Raw genomic sequence first — 16,170 nt, forward strand, 5'->3', positions numbered from 1 at the left:
CACCACTGTTATGGACAGCTACACGTCCATGCGTATGTGGGTCTCTGTGTGTGTGCGCGTACATTCAATACATATGAGGACAGTGTTCACTGTAAACACTACAGGGAACACACACGTAATTTCTCGTGCACCACACTTTGGAACTGCTGCTCTAATTACACTTCCCTGTAAACAGTCGATAGTCATTATTTGTATTTTGTGTTTTTAATAAATGAAGCGAGAGTGACATTCAAAAGAATCGTAATTCCAGGAGCGTCTGATTCCCGGGTCTGCATCAATACGTGTACTTTAAACGAGTGTTTCTCTCATGTGGAGAGCACAGAGCAGAGAAAAGAGAACAGGGACGCTGACCAATGGCAGCGCTTCAGTCCTGTGCGGGCGTGTAGCTTGCCTATAATACCCTGTTTCCACTAGCCACGTTCAGGTGCACCTCCACGTAGCCGTGCTGTAACTGTGGACCTGAACTTTGCTAGCAGTGTTTCCACTACATTGCCGTGAGGTACAGCTGCCCTAGGAAGTGAATGTGAGACATGCAAGGTCAAAATGCATGAAATATACAGTATGACAGTTACAGCCAGTTTCTTAAGCAAAATTAATATGTGTATATAAATACAGCTACAATACTCTGGGATCCATAACTTTCTCACACAGTTTTTCCACAAATTCAGTGTTTTTTCTCTGTACCTGCAGCTTTATCAATATCGCAAAATAAAAGAATCGCACATCAATCACATCGCGTGGCATCAACTTTTATTGTGAATGGGTTTCCTTTAAAAAATACCTTTGACACCGTAATGAATGGATCAGTTGTATTAATCGCTAAGTTTTGTAAGGTTGTAAGGTTTGTATTTCTGCAGTCGGTAAAGCATCTATACTTGGATTAGCATTAATATATAATTATAGTGATAATGAGGGATTACACATATAATTAAAATATACGATTCTTCATGCAATTGATCACATAAAAAAATAGCCTCTTGTTTTAAACATTTTAATAGTTTTACGATAGTGTAAACAGGGGGAAGCTAAAACCTGTGTCATTTAAATAATTGTGAGAGAATTTACAAGACATCGGGACTATCCAAGACTTGGACTGCTTCAGTTCGTCACGTTTTCTTAGAAAAAAATCAACTGTTTTGTCTTTCAGCACTGCGTGTTTTGTTGTAAGATGCCATTTGAGATGCGATGTTTTCATTGCTAACAACATCACCACATACCACACACTGCGGCCTGGGCTTTTCCCAGGGCTCCAGACTGCGACTCCATGTGTGACCTTCAAATTTGACTTTTTTTTTTAATTTCATGTTGAAAAATGAGGAGGGAGCGAGTCTGCTAGAGTTGGCCAATGTTAGCGCTTTTCCACCGACAAGGAGCCGGTGCCAAATCTGGAACCACTCCGCTCTTTTCCACCGCAGAAGAACTGGCTCCCGGCCGCACTGAGCTGCTTTTCTGGCACCAACAACTTGCTGGTCTGGAACCAAGGTATCATGACGTCAGGGGCCGGGGGTCTCCACAGACGAGTGACAAGTTATTTGCTGGAGTTCAGCCGCCATGTTTAAAATGCCAGCAGAGACGCGAGCAGTGAGGAGAGTTTTGATTAAAAATTATCGAAATCAGAAGCAAACAGCGGTCTGTCAAGGAGAGACACTTTAGTAACAATATGGTCTCACCAGGTCAACTAACTTGTTAGGAGTTGTCAAATGGCAGCAATGAGAGACGACTGAGCGCAGCTTCTGTAACAGGAAAGATGTGTTACAGCGATATTATGATGATGGAGAGTTAATGCGATGATATAGATTGGAAAGAAATGTTGTTTGTTAATGAACTGGTCATTATCTGGCCCTTACAGCAGTTTCTTCCGCCACTGGCAGAAATGCGGTATTACGCTGAATCCAGCACCCCTACGAGTCATGTGTCCCGGGTTGGTTTGCACATGATTAATACTTTATGAATACATTCATTTTCTTAGCACAGGGCAAATTACACAAACCATACATATTTTACAGTAAGAGAAGATCAAATACATAAGATATGTTACAGTGATGCGCTTTACAAGTGATACACACCAGCAGAGTACTGACAATGCATTATTATTATTATTATTGTTATTATTATGTATTATGTATTATGTATATGTATTTGTTAGCAGACGCTTTTATCCAGGGCAACTTTCAACATATAAGAGCATTGCTGCGTGTCTGGCAACAAGGACAATGCAACAATGAATTGGGACCATCATCACAGACTTCATCAATAAGCACAATTTCCCATTAAACCATTAACATCACCCGAGATCTCCGACAGGTTATTGATCTGCCCACGACTGCGCCGCAAATACCCCCACAACAGCCGCATTCATAATCAATAGGCTAGCCTATAGTCATTGTCTTTTAAACAAGAATAAAACTAAATATAATGCCACAAAATGAATGAAAATGTATCCACTCATACAAAGTATATTCATAATGAACGGTGTGCGCTGTGACGAATGCATGTGTAGTAGAATGCAGTACTAACAGAACCATTAGAAAGTGATGAGGGGAAGCTTCCGGGGGATATTTTGGTGGCTAGTGTCTGGGAGCAGAAGGGACAGTTGTTGATTCCTGTTATGAATATAGGCACTAGTGATGTTTGGCTCAAACCATGAGTTCGTTTGGCCACAATACATACTGCTGAAGTGATTTCTAGAACGGGTCCACCCCAGGTTGTTTTTACAGACTCACAGGAAGGTGAGCAAGGGGCTGTTTAGCCGGGGTCTGGACAAGATGCGGACAATATGATGTTGAAGTAATTTGAAGGACTCTGTTTTCCTGGCTTAAATCCAAGCCAGGAATGCCAGGTTAGGCTTCTGCTAAGGAAGCACTTTAGTGTGTTTGCCTCTAGCGATGGTGACCTGGGTTATACTGACCTAATTGAGCATGAGGTACCCGTAGAAGATGATGCCCCAATATGCCAGAGATATCGCAGATTGCCACCAAGTCAGTATATAGAAGTGAAGTCGCATATTCGCCAGTTGTTAGATCAGCAGGTAATTCAAGAGAGCTGTAATCCCTACTCCTCCCCAATTGTTATTGTGAGAAAGAAAGATGTCTCAATGCGGATGTGCGTGGATTACAGCCAATTGAATGCAAAAACAAGGAAAGATGCATATCCCTTACCTCGTATAGAGGATGCACTGAATGGAGCCTGTTGGTTTTCTACTTTGGATTTGGCCAGTGGCTATAACCAAGTGGCTGTTGCTGATAAAGACCAGTCAAAGACAGCGTTTTGTACACCCTTTGGGTTATTTGAATTTAATCGCATGCCCATTGGCTTGTGCAATGCACCTAGGACATTTCAAAGGTTAATGGAGAGAATCTTTGCGGACCAGAGTTTCCAGTCTCTGTTACTTTACCTAGATGTAGTTGTGTTTTCATCCACTATAGATCAGCAATTACAGATGGTTTTAACTCGCTTGGAGGCCAATGGTCTGAAAGTTAAACTGAGCAAATGTTGCTTCTTTCAGCAGGAGGTCAAATATTTGGGGCTTGTGATTTCCAGCCGAGGAGTAGTTACAGACCCCGAAAAAAATCAAAGCAGTATCTGCTTGGAGGAGACCAACTAATTCAAAGGAGCTGCGGTCTTTCCTTGGATTTGCAAGCTATTATCGTCGATTTGTAGAGGGTTTTTCAAAAATTGCAGCCCCTCTTCATAATCTAGCAGCCCAAGGGCCAACAAGGAGTGGTAAGAAGCGAAAGTCTCCTAAAGTAATGGTGCCTTTTCTCCAACAGTGGACTGTGGCTGCTTTTGAACAGCTTTTGAAAAAAAGAATGGAAACGCGGACACTTTGTCCAGACAGTATATTCATATGGAACCCAGAACAGGAAAATTGGATGGTGAGCATAATGTCCAGGCAGCCCTGGAGAGCCATGTTGATGGCACTTGCTTACCTCCGGCTCTGACCAGAGCTGCCCATAGCACATTGCAACAGGAGATTCCACTTGTAGAGGTGACTGCAGAAAGCGTCTCCTTGTTTCCTGAATATTCTATGGAACATCTGAAACAGTTGCAGGAAACTGATGCCACCCTTGGACAGTTCCTTTTCTACTGGAAAAGGGGAAAGGGGCCAGATTCTAAAGAGAGAGGATCCGAATCGAAGGAAACAGTGGAGCTGCTGAGGCAATGGGATTAAGTTGAGGAGCAGCAGGGAGTACTTTATCGTCTTATTGCTGATGCTCAGGAGGGCTGGACTAGACAACTCCTTTTACCTGAAGTTTTAACACAACTGCATGATGGGCATGGTCACCAGGGTGTTGAGCGGACCTTTAAACTTGTTAGGCGACGTTGTTATTGGCCAGGAATATACCAGGATGTGGAGAATTGGTGTAAATCCTGTGAATGCTGTACTGTAGCAAAGGATGGTCAACCCAAGGTTAGAACCTTAATGGGCAGTATACAGGCAACTAGGCCCTTGGAGGAACTTCACTGTTCTTGAGCCAGCAAGATGACTGACGTTTTTTCTAAATTTACAGTGGCTATCCCAACCAAAGATCAGAAGGCAGCAACGGTGGCCCAGGTGTTGGTCAAGGAATGGATTTTCAAGTATGGAGTTCCGGGACATATTCATTCTGATCAAGGTCGGTACTTTGAGGCTGAACTAATCCGGGCTCTGTGTAAACACTATGGTATCCAAAAGAGCAGGACTGCCCCATACCACCCTCAAGGGAATGGGCAGTGTGAAAGATTTAATCGCACGTTACATGGTTTGTTATGCGTACTGTCACCAGAGAGAAAGAGACGATGGACTGAGTGTCTGCCAGAGGTACTGTTTGCATATAACACCACGGAAAATGCAACTACAGGTTATGCACCTGTTTGGGTGAGCACCTACCCTCCCCATAGATCTCTTATTAGGAGGGCAGGAAATGCAGTGTTCAGAGGATCCCCTTAATGACTGGGTGGAGAAACATTAAAATACACTGCGTACAGCTTATGGGGTGGCAAGACAATGGCTGGAATATGTTACAGCTCAGAGAAGAAAACTCCAGCCAGAGGCATCTAAGGACAGTGTACTATTGGATGGGCAGTTGGTGTATGTGCATAACCGAAAGTTGAGAGGGCAGAACAAAATTCAAGATGTGTGTGAAGGAATGCCTTGGTCCTTGGGCGCATAGACCCTGGCAAGCCTGTGTATACTATTGCCCTAGTTGATGGCTCAAGACCACCTAGAAATGTACACCGAAATGAACTTCGCTTGGCTGGCCTGACTGCTCAAAATTGGGAAGGGAGAGAAACTGAACTACCAAGTTTAGAAGGGTCAATGCCATCCCTGAGTTCTTCAGAGGATAGTGATGATGATGATGATGATGATGGTGATTTTTATCAAGTTTCGGGATGGCCTACCATCCAAAGTCATCCAGATGAGACTTCACCTCAAGGCCAACTGCCTGTATGAACGGGACTTTGTAGGAGGAGTAGATGGGGATCCTGAAGATACTTGTACTGAGGAAGAGGAGTTGGAGTTGCTTGGAACTGAAGGTCCAGCTTGGGAACAGAGACGTTCACAGAGAAGCAATGCAGGAAATCATTCAAATCCTTTTAACATGCCAAAGTCAATGATACAACGTTCCATTGACCAACAAGTTAAGGGGGAGGTCGGGAATGCAGCTCAATCTGATGCCTCTAGTTTGGAACTGTAGGCCGCAAATGTCGCTCAGGTTTACCTTAATTTAGGAAGCGTATTAGCAGAAGTCCTAACAGCCCTGGAACAGTTTTTTTTTTTGGGGACTTATCGGGGCGATGATAAAAAAAAATGCAGGACATGAGTGTAGCAGTGCGGTAGGGAGAAGGTTAATGATGTCGGAGCCCCTGCATAAAAGGGCAAGGAACCCCATGCAAACAAACCTGTGGTGTGTTAGTTTGGAGACAAAGTAGTGAGCTGGGATGAGTAAACTACGGGTTTATTTTACTTTTAAAGCTGTCTTGTTTATGTCTTTTTTAATAGTGTGGGCTGATGAGTTCATTTTAATTTAGAAGGGTGAAGAGAGCTCTTCTAGACCCAGAGAGCACAGAGAATAAGTAACGACAGCAACGAGCACAAGTTGCGTGTAGAGAGTCGAAGTAATGCTGCTTATGACTGGGGTAGGTTTTCTTTGTTTGTTTTTTTTTATTTTAAAACCTTTTATAATCTGTATGATTGTATTTTAAAATGTGGAGCAGTTTATAAATTGTTTCTGTTGCAATTTAGATTTGGTTGTTTCATGGTTTGAGTTAATGCTGTCTTTTTGTTCTCTTTTAGAATTAAGTGTCACGGTTTTAATTTACTGGCTTGTGTTTTGGTTGATTGTTCGGTTTAGTTTTATTTTCACTATTTACACTTTGTATTTGTTTTATATTTTGATTCACTGGAAAGTCTTTACCTTTTTTTTTATAATGGCAACATGTTACATGGGGTAAATGGCAACAGCTGCATCCAAACAACCGTTTACAGCTTGATCTGAAAGCAAGAAAAGAGAGAACTTAACTGTCTCCAAATTGCTGCTTTTATGTGATTTAAATAAAAGAGAACAAAGTGTACTACTCTGGTGTCTTCTTTAATTAGGACTGTTACTGTACCTGTGCAACACGTTAACTCTATCTTGTATTTTATTCAATACAGTAAAAGTGTCTGAAATAGCGAATCGGTGTAAATCCCTTAATCAATAAAAATCAATACAAATAAATGTCTGCGTTATCTGAGCATATTCGTATAGTTTTATTTTAGTTTCTGCTCGTCTACATGTGATCTCATGTTTTTTGTTTTGTTTTTACAATGTATCTGTGCTGTGTCACTGAATTAGTTTAATTTTGATGGTTAAATAGGGTTTCAAAGACAGTCGTGGTGGTGATTTATACTGCCGTGCGTTGCAAAAAGTTCAGCTGGTTCCCAGGCCGAGCACCAGCACTATGTCGGTGGAAAAGCGCTACAGGAATGGCTGAGGGAGTTTACATGGCTTAGATTTAGCAAAGATACAAACACCATGAACTGTATCTGCTGCACTAGATGTGGTCCACAACATGTGGGGAAAACCAAGTTTGCCAAGGCAACTGGCACCGCACTGTTTAAACACAACAACTTAATGAAGCACAACAGCAGCTGAACACATAAAATATGCCGAGACAGATACACAAATGAAACAGCATCGCCACTTCCAGTAGCATTTCACAGGCAGCAAATTACCCGTCAGTCATCTGATGAGGCTGAAATGGTAGTGAAATTCAACACGGCCTATTGCATAGCTAAGCAGGAACTACCATATTTATCAAATTCAAGGGTCACATTAAATTGTTGAAAAATAATGGTGTAGAAGTTGATCCTACAGTGTTTTTTTGCACTGTAATGACAGTAATAATATTTACATTTCTGAATGTGCATTTGTTAAGCACCATTCAATTAAAATGTGACTGTGAACTAAAATAAAACAGCACATTGTAGTTTCTTTATTTATTACCAAAGTATTTATCAGTAATACAGTTAAAATGGGGAAAATTGCAGGTCGATTTAAGGTGTGCTCCCCTACATTTTCTGCCTGTGCCCCTAAAATTTTCAGTTAGGGGCTACAGTGCTCCTAGTAAAAAAAAGTTAGTCTGGAGCCCTGCTTCCTCCATCCCGCTCCAGCTGAATCCAAATTTTACGTAACTCAAGTCATATTTCCTTACTGGTTTGCGCCGTTTGCTGCTAGCAGGTGCTGTGGAGACTTCACTCTTGCTGCTGAAGAAGCCACTAGCACTTGTGCTCGGTTCACTTCATCCACTTCAGTTTCCACAGGGCTGCTCGAAATATTCTCCTCCTGATCCGCACTTCTCTTCCTAATAGTTCCCATTTGGAACCACAATTGCAGTGTTTTTTAACCACTCATCATTTTAGCTACCTCCGCTTAATATCTTGGCATCACAGTTTAGCTTGTAACAGTTAATAGGCTATTTGTAACCAGGGTCTGAAATTAAGAACTGCCAAGCGACAAATGCGTGTTAAATGTTTGTCCCTGTACGGTGTAGACACGCGTGCACCGTATGTTTTTTACGCGCGTCTAAACAGTGCCGTGAAACTATAGGAACGTTCGACACAGTCTGAGGCTAAGGAGCGCCAACCACAGACAGTCTCGAGCGCTCCTAGTTTTTAAAATATTTCAGAGATTCTTCTGCATACCACTAAAAGGAGCACCGCGTACCACTGGTGGACTAGCCTATATTACAGTATTTTCTATTTGTGTCTTTTGGACCTGAGTAGTTGATTTATAATGACTTTAGCTGATTTTTAAATTATAACCCTTTTATTACCTTGTATTACCTTTACTTGGGCATGTAAAGATGGATGGTGATCTCGAAGATGTTGCATCAAATTTGAGGTGTTGGACCCTTTAGCCGCAACTTTTTTCCTGCAAGTTTTGCAAATAGGATATCCGTTGTCTTCAAAAACCCCATGATCATTCTTTAAGTATCCAAAATGCTACCACACTGATGACTTCAGGCATTTTTGTGGTGGATACAGAGCATCAATGGTTGGTCCCTCTACCATTGTTTTGCTAATTTTGCTAATGTAGGTAGCCCCCCCCAAAACACAAATGTCGCTCTCGTCACAGCATGTGCCACACGGCATTTTAAACTGGTGTAACTTGTACCTCGGTTCCACTGGCTTTAAGCGTCCGTGCCATGCCATGCCGGACGTGTCCGTCTTGGACACGTCCCAGAGCTTTTTTGTAAAACCAGGCCATTGTAGCAAGTCCATCCCTGTTGTGGGAGTAGCAGAGCGATTGTGGGTTTGGTGGTTTGTTTCGTTTTAAAAACAAAGACAGAAAACACTATGAGCGATAGACCCTAATGTGGAAATGACTTTTGTGTCTATTTTATTTCTTATGCTTTACATGATTGAAGATTGAAGTGTAATAAACACACATTTCTGTTAAGAGATATTAGGAAGAGCTAAATGTGTATAGACAACATTATATTCAGATAAGCATTACATTACCGTAAGAAAACGTTTTCATGTGCAACAATAAAATATTTGCTATTTATTAGTTATTGTTATTATTGTATTCATCATCAAGATATGTGCTAATAGATATGCATTTTAAGTGGCACAACTTGACTCCCTTAACTTATTACTCTTACTACAGGTTTAACTCCAAATGACACTTTTTGCTATATTATTTTTAATTTACTTATCAGATGTCGTTAACCAGGCCAAGTTACAGTTTAAACAACATACACACAAACATTTCACAATTAATCATACAGTAACAGCAGCTACAATATAGCAGGTTAATTTAAAGTGTGCATGTTTCAGTCATGGCATTTATGGACACATTAATTAAACCAGTCCTTAATGTTTTAGAGGGAAACCCAGATCTGCTGTATTTATTTATTCATTCATTTAACTTGTTAATGGGCACACGTTAACTAAATCGTGTTCGCCTTCATACTGATTGTCTCTGCGGGGCTGTTATACAGACGTGTCCGGGGCCAGTGCAACCATTGTCCATAGAAAAATAATGTACCATAATGTCCCTTTTTTGAGAGTGAGAACAGAAACACACTCGGTGTAGCTGAGCCTTTAAGGTTAAAAAACCGTGACATTTTAAATCGTGGTTAATAGTGAAATCGGTTAATCGCTGCATCCCTACTTGCTAGCTCCATCAGTCACGTGAAATACAACTCGAGTAAGATCAGTAAAACAAAGTATTAAACAACTAGACTCAAGGCACAAGACACAGTTGCACACCGTTTAATTTGTCACATGACGACCACGGACTCCATGATGTCAGTGTCTCAAGTACTGTTCTCACACATGTAAAACACCCTTTCTGGCATTTTCCTGCAAAAACACAGAAAACACATTAATTCCTTTGCCCTTTATTTGTAAACAGCAGCTCGTCCCACGTGCGATAAACTAAAATCATGTAAACCCCCAGAGGGAGAGGGTCATTTCATCTTTGACTTGAGCATATTGTCTCAAGTAAGGTTAAAACACACATGTAAACTCCACCAAAGTGAGCAGAATCAGATTGAGTTCTAGTGTCCTTAAGATGGCTGTTTTGTAATATCGCTGGCTCTGAGAGAATTATTGCCCCTCAATAAGCAGAAAGACGTAGACCTTGCATAAAAAAATACATTCTAAAAAGATTTAGCACCTCTCAGTGCTTCTCAAGACTCTGCAAGTGTGAGTTTTCTCTGCCAGTTGGGAAAAATGTATGGACGTATCCTGAAAATGATGCAGTGAACCTGCTGCAAAACTGGTTGTTTACTTTGTTTTCTGCTTATTTATCTTATCTTATTCTTTTATTGTCACTCAACCATATACACAAGTGCAACAGTGGGTGAAAGTCTTGGTTGAAATTCCAAGAAACATAACAGTATAACAAATACAATAAACATCTGATATAAACAAACACAATTTACAATATACACCTAATAATATACAATATACAGTATACACTTAAGTAGACTGTATACAATAAAAATAAACAACAGTATACACAAAATAAGAAGACTATACAATAAAAATACACTGTACCCCCCTCCCCCCATGTAATAAGTGGAAATTCTAACCACCTGGCGTCTGCTTGACAAGAAGTCCAGGATCCAGCTGCACAGCAAGCTGTTTAAGCCCAGAGCCTGGAGTTTCACATCAAGCTTGGAGGGCACTATGGTGTTGAATGCTGAGCTGTAGACTATAAACAGCATTCTCACATATGTGTTCCTTTTTTCCAGGTGGGAGAGAGGAGTATGTAGTGTAGATGCAATGGCATCATCAGTGGAGCGGTTGTTGCAGTAAGCAAACTACATTGAGTCCAGTGAGGCAGGCAACACAGAGCAGATGTAATCTCTGATTAGCCTCTCAAAGCATTTGTTCATGATGGAGGTCAGAGCAACAGGACTCCAGTCATTTAAGCAAGTGATTTTGGACTGCTTCGGTACAGGCACAATGGTAGACGTTTTAAAGCATGTGGGGACCACAGACAAGGAGAGGGAAAGGTTGAAAATGTCAGTAAAAACACCAGCCAGTTGGTTTGCGCATGCTCTGATGACGCGGCCCGGAATGCTGTCTGGACCCGTGGCTTTACAGGTATTCACCCGTCAGAAGGGCCGGGTAACATCTGCTACAGAGACGGAGAGCAGACTAACCTCTGTAGCTTCGACTACAGGAGCTCTCTCTGCGAAGGCGGTGTTGTTTCCCTCAAAACGAGCATAAAAAGTATTAAGCTCATCCGGGAGAGAGGCAGTGGTGTTCACGCCGGAGTTTTTTTTCCCTTTGAAGTCCGTGATGATATTAATTCCCTGCCACATGCTTCTAGAGTCGGTGGTGCTGAACTGTCCTTCAATCTTGACCCTGTACTGGTGTTTGGCTGCTCTGATAGTTTGGGGGAGGGCAAAACTCCTCTGCAGTTATGCTCCTCCGCATTCCCAGAATTAAAAGCAGAGGTCCGCACATTAAGTGCTGCACGAACATCGCTATTAATCCATGGTTTCTGGTTAGGGTAGATCCGTATTGTTTTGGTCGGCACTACATCATATATACACTTCCTGATGAAACACGTAAACCTCGATGTTATCACCAGAGGCGGACCGGAACATCTCCCAGTCCACGTGATCAAAACAGTCTGTAGCATAGAATCTAATTGGTCTGACCAGCACTGGATCGTTCTGAGGGCGGGTGCTTCCTGTTTCAGTTTCTGCCTGTAAGCAGGCAGAAGGAGAACAGAAGAGTGGTCCGATTTGCCAAATGTTGGTCGGGGGAGGGATTTGTAGCCATTCCAGAAGGGAGAATAGGAATTGTCCAAAAACCGGTCCCCTCGTGTGTTGAAACTGACGTGTTAGTAGTATTTTGGTAGTAGTATTAGTAGTATTTAGTATTTCTTTGATTGCCCGGTCTGTAACGGCTTGTGAGGGGATGTACACGGATGGTTTAATGACCGCAGTGAATTCCCTCGGTAGCCAGAATGATCGACACAGAAGCATAAGAAATTCCAGATCAGGAGAGCAGAAAGATTTGAAAGACACTTACCTTATCCATGTGAAAAATTAGATCCAGTTCGCAGACATTCTCAAAGCATTTATCAAGAGTTTCCACAAAGACCTGAAAAAAAAAATACAGATAATAAAATAAAGGTATTTAAAACCCCAAGCAAAACTTGAATTTTCTGTTAAATTAGATTTAAAAAAAAATCTGTATTTAGAAACTCCTACATATATCTCAAAGCAGGATAAACATAAATCCTTTAATCTACACCAGGGGTGTCAAACTCAAGGCCCAATATGTAATTAGACAGCTTGTGAATTAGGAAATTGTGTGTGAAAACTACAATTCCCTTCAGCCATTGCGAATGTCATTGGCACAAGGTAGGGTTTTAACAGCCAAATCATATGCTGAGTTACTTTCCACATTCCTGTTCTTTCAGTAATCTGCAATAAACTCAACTCAAAATGTCCAAGAAAAGAAAAAATCAATAAGGTAGAGTGTTTCAAGAAAGGTGGGAGTGGGAATATCTCTTTGTGGAGCACAGTTTAAAACCTGTATGCCTCGTTTGTAATTAGATCTTAGCTGTGATGAAATAATTAAATGTACGGCGGCACTACGAGACTAAACACAAAGAGAAGTATGGGTGTTTGGAGAGACAGTAAAAGCTGCACAAAGTGGCTGAAAAAAAAAACAGCGATGCTGCCGTTAAAGCGAGTTACATCGTACCCCAAGAAATTGCCAAAACGTCAAGTCTTTCTCTGAGCGTGCTTTTTTAAAGAGCTGTATGCTTAAAGTCAGCGATGTAGTGTCCAGCATTTGTTTGCAAATCCCAGTCTCTCACGAAATACCGTTGCCAAGAGATTAGATGATTTAGCTGCTAATCTCAAAGACCAGCTAGCCGAAAAAGCAAGTCATTTCACTGCATACTCGCCTGACATAACGGACACAGCCCAGTTATCTATTTTTATCTGGGGGGGAAATTCAGATCTAAATGTTACTGAAGAGCTTTTGGATGTTGCAGCAATGCACAGCACAGCAAATGACACACTGCAGCAAGTTGAGAGATGAGTGAACCGAATTAAGTTGCTGTGGGAGAAATTAGTGGGTCTGAGCACAGAGGAGCGCCTGCGCAGTGCTGAAAAACAGGTCTGCTTGCTAGGATGCAAAAAAAAAAGCTACGGGAGGAAAATTGTCCCGGGACACTGACAACTTATCATTGCATTGTGCAGCAGGAAGCGTTGTGTGGGAAGGTGCTGAATATGGATCATGTAATAATGCCCCGTTTCCACGAAATGCATTGCCTTTTTTGTTTTAAATACCCGGAAACTTGAAATATTCATCCTGGATTTAAATTAAATGTCCCGATGTCTTGTAAATGATCTCTAAATGATTTAAATGTCACGGTTTTTAGCTTCCCCCTGTTTACACTATCTTAAAACTATTACAGTGTTTGAGACAGAGGCTAATTTGTATGTGATCAATCGCATGAAGAATCGTAAATTTTAATTATATTTGTAATCCCTCGTTATCGCTATGTTAATGATAATCCAAATATAGACGCTTTACCGACTGCAGAAATACAAACCCTACAACCTTACACAACTTAGCGATTAATACAACTGATCCATTCATTACGGTGTCAAAGGTGTTTTTTAAAGGAAACCCATTCGCAATAAAAGCTGATGCCCCGCGATGTTATTGATGTGATTTTTATTTTGCACATTGATGAAGCTGCAGGTACAGAGAAAACATGCTGACACTGAATTTGTGGGAAAACTATTCCAGTAAGTTATGGATGCCAGAGTGTTGTAGCCGTATTTATTTACACATGTATGAGTTTTGCTTAAGAAACTGTGACTGACATACTGTATATTTCATGATATATAGATAGGTAGTGGCTACACGGGGCAGATTTAAACCCAGTGCACTGTATTTCACAGTGGAACACAGCTCATTCTCCCACAGATAAATAATAAGGGCGAATATGTAGGATACTTAAATGAAGCTATATTATCAATGTTAAACGGATCATGATACAGGGAGAAGCAACACGGTTATTTACGATGCGCTGGTAAAATAAATAAACTAGGTGAAATTTTAAGTGATGTAATTTGTTTTATATATTGTTTCAATGTGTCCCGGTTTTTACTTTTGAATATCTTGTATAACTTATACTATAAGACTGTGTTAGATATCGTAAAAACATTTCAGCCCAAAGTGTACTGCACTGTAATTTTAGCGGCATGTCAGCCTCCAGTGTAAAACACTAAATCCCAGAATGCCGAGCGTCCAGATGTGCTTTGACCTTCGTGTCTCAGTCTCTTCCCAGGCAGCCGGACAGTGAGGGAGACGCTGCGGGTGTAGTAGGTGCGCAGATACGGCCCGGCCACGCTGAGGTGCCGCTGAACAGGCCAGTGGAAACTGGGTATTACACACTGTAACAAAACCAGGGCTAGAGTATGGGCTGAAATTAGCGCCATAAGTATCAAATTCAAAAAAAAAAATCGCATTCAAAAAACAAAAAAAAACTTGAGAAAAAAAATGATGTTGCGATCAAAAATAAAAAAAATTGAATGCAAAATGTTTAGAATTGTAAACAAAAAAAAATGTATCGAAAGCAAAAAAAAAAAACGATACCAAAACTCGTCTGCAGTCTGTCTTTGCTTGCGATGATGCAATTTTTGCTTTCGCAGCCAGTTTCTTTGCTTTCGATTTTTTTTTTTCGTTTACGAGTTTTGGCGCTGTTTTGTCATGAGGGCGGGATTTACAGGGAGGCGTGGATCCTGGGTCTCCATTGGTCCAGCAGGTTTGAGTGACGGGTCTTCCTGACCCAATCAGCGAGCAGGTGGGCTGGTCTGGATGGTATCGACTGTCTCGGTTTCAACAGCAGCGCCGGTTCAGCGACTCATTGACCCCCTGTGTGCGCAGACCTGCAGTCAAGAGCTGCGCAATCACTGGATCACCACCATTTGAGCCCAACATACAGCACTGAAACACAACACAGGATTCACCGGCTACGTGCACCGTAATATGTTTAATATCATGTTCATATTAATGTAACCTGCAGAGCACTTTAATTCAGCTGCTCAGATAACACAGCGCCAGACTGATGAGCTCACAGCATTTAGCAAAAGGCAAATGGAGGGGCATCGTATTCATTTAAGAGCATGTGATGTCCCAGTTTATGTGTAGGTAAGAAACACACACACACACATACATACATGCACACATACAGTGAGGGAAAAAAGTATTTGATCCCCTGCTGATTTTGTACGTTTGCCCACTGACAAGGAAATGATCAGTCCATAATTTTTATGGTAGGTGTATTTTAACAGTGAGAGACAGAATAACAACAAAAAAATCCAGAAAAACGCATTTCAAAAAAGTTATAAATTGATTTGCATGTTAATGAGGGAAATAAGTATTTGATCCCCTATCAATCAGCAAGATTTCTGGCTCCCAGGTGTCTTTTATACAGGTAACGAGCTGAGATTAGGAGCACTCTCTTAAAGGGAGTGCTCCTAATCTCAGCTCATTACCTGTATAAAAGACACCTGTCCACAGAAGCAATCAATCAATCAGATTCCAAACTCTCCACCAAGGCCAAGACCAAAGAGCTGCCCAAGGATGTCAGGGACAAGATTGTAGACCTACACAAGGCTGGAATGGGCTACAAGACCATCGCCAAGCAGCTTGGTGAGAAGGTGACAACAGTTGGTGCGATTATTCGCAAATGGAAGAAACACAAAATAACTGTCAGTCTCCCTCGGTCTGGGGATCCATGCAAGATCTCACCTCGTGGAGTTTCAATGATCATGAGAACGGTGAGGAATCAGCCCAGAACTACACGGGAGGATCTTGTTAATGATCTCAAGGCAGCTGGGACCATAGTCACCAAGAAAACAATTGGTAACACACTACGCCGTGAAGGACTGAAATCCTGCAGCGCCCGCAAGGTCCCCCTGCTCAAGAAAGCACATGTACAGGCCCGTCTGAAGTTTGCCAATGAACATCTGAATGATTCAGAGGAGAACTGGGTGAAAATGTTGTGGTCAGATGAGACCAAAATCGAGCTCTTTGGCATCAACTCAACTCGACGTGTTTGGAGGAGGAGGAATGACCCCAAGAACACCATCCCCACCGTCAAACATGGAGGTGGAAACATTATGCTTTGGGGGTGTTTTTCTGCTAAG

At 41.6% G+C, this 16,170-nt stretch overlaps 1 protein-coding gene across 1 annotated transcript in view; it reads right to left on the minus strand.

Annotated features, from left to right (window-relative positions):
* The window catches only part of ap3s2 (adaptor related protein complex 3 subunit sigma 2), a 40,255-nt gene that overhangs the window by 11,665 nt on the left and 12,420 nt on the right, over nt 1-16,170 (minus strand). Inside the window, exon 4 of the mRNA XM_066701947.1 lies at nt 12,023-12,094. Coding sequence (XP_066558044.1) covers nt 12,023-12,094 — 72 coding nt within the window. The remainder of the gene's footprint in view (nt 1-12,022; nt 12,095-16,170) is intronic.

Source organism: Amia ocellicauda, chromosome 4 (assembly GCF_036373705.1).
Source record: "Amia ocellicauda isolate fAmiCal2 chromosome 4, fAmiCal2.hap1, whole genome shotgun sequence".
Taxonomy (NCBI): domain Eukaryota; kingdom Metazoa; phylum Chordata; class Actinopteri; order Amiiformes; family Amiidae; genus Amia; species Amia ocellicauda.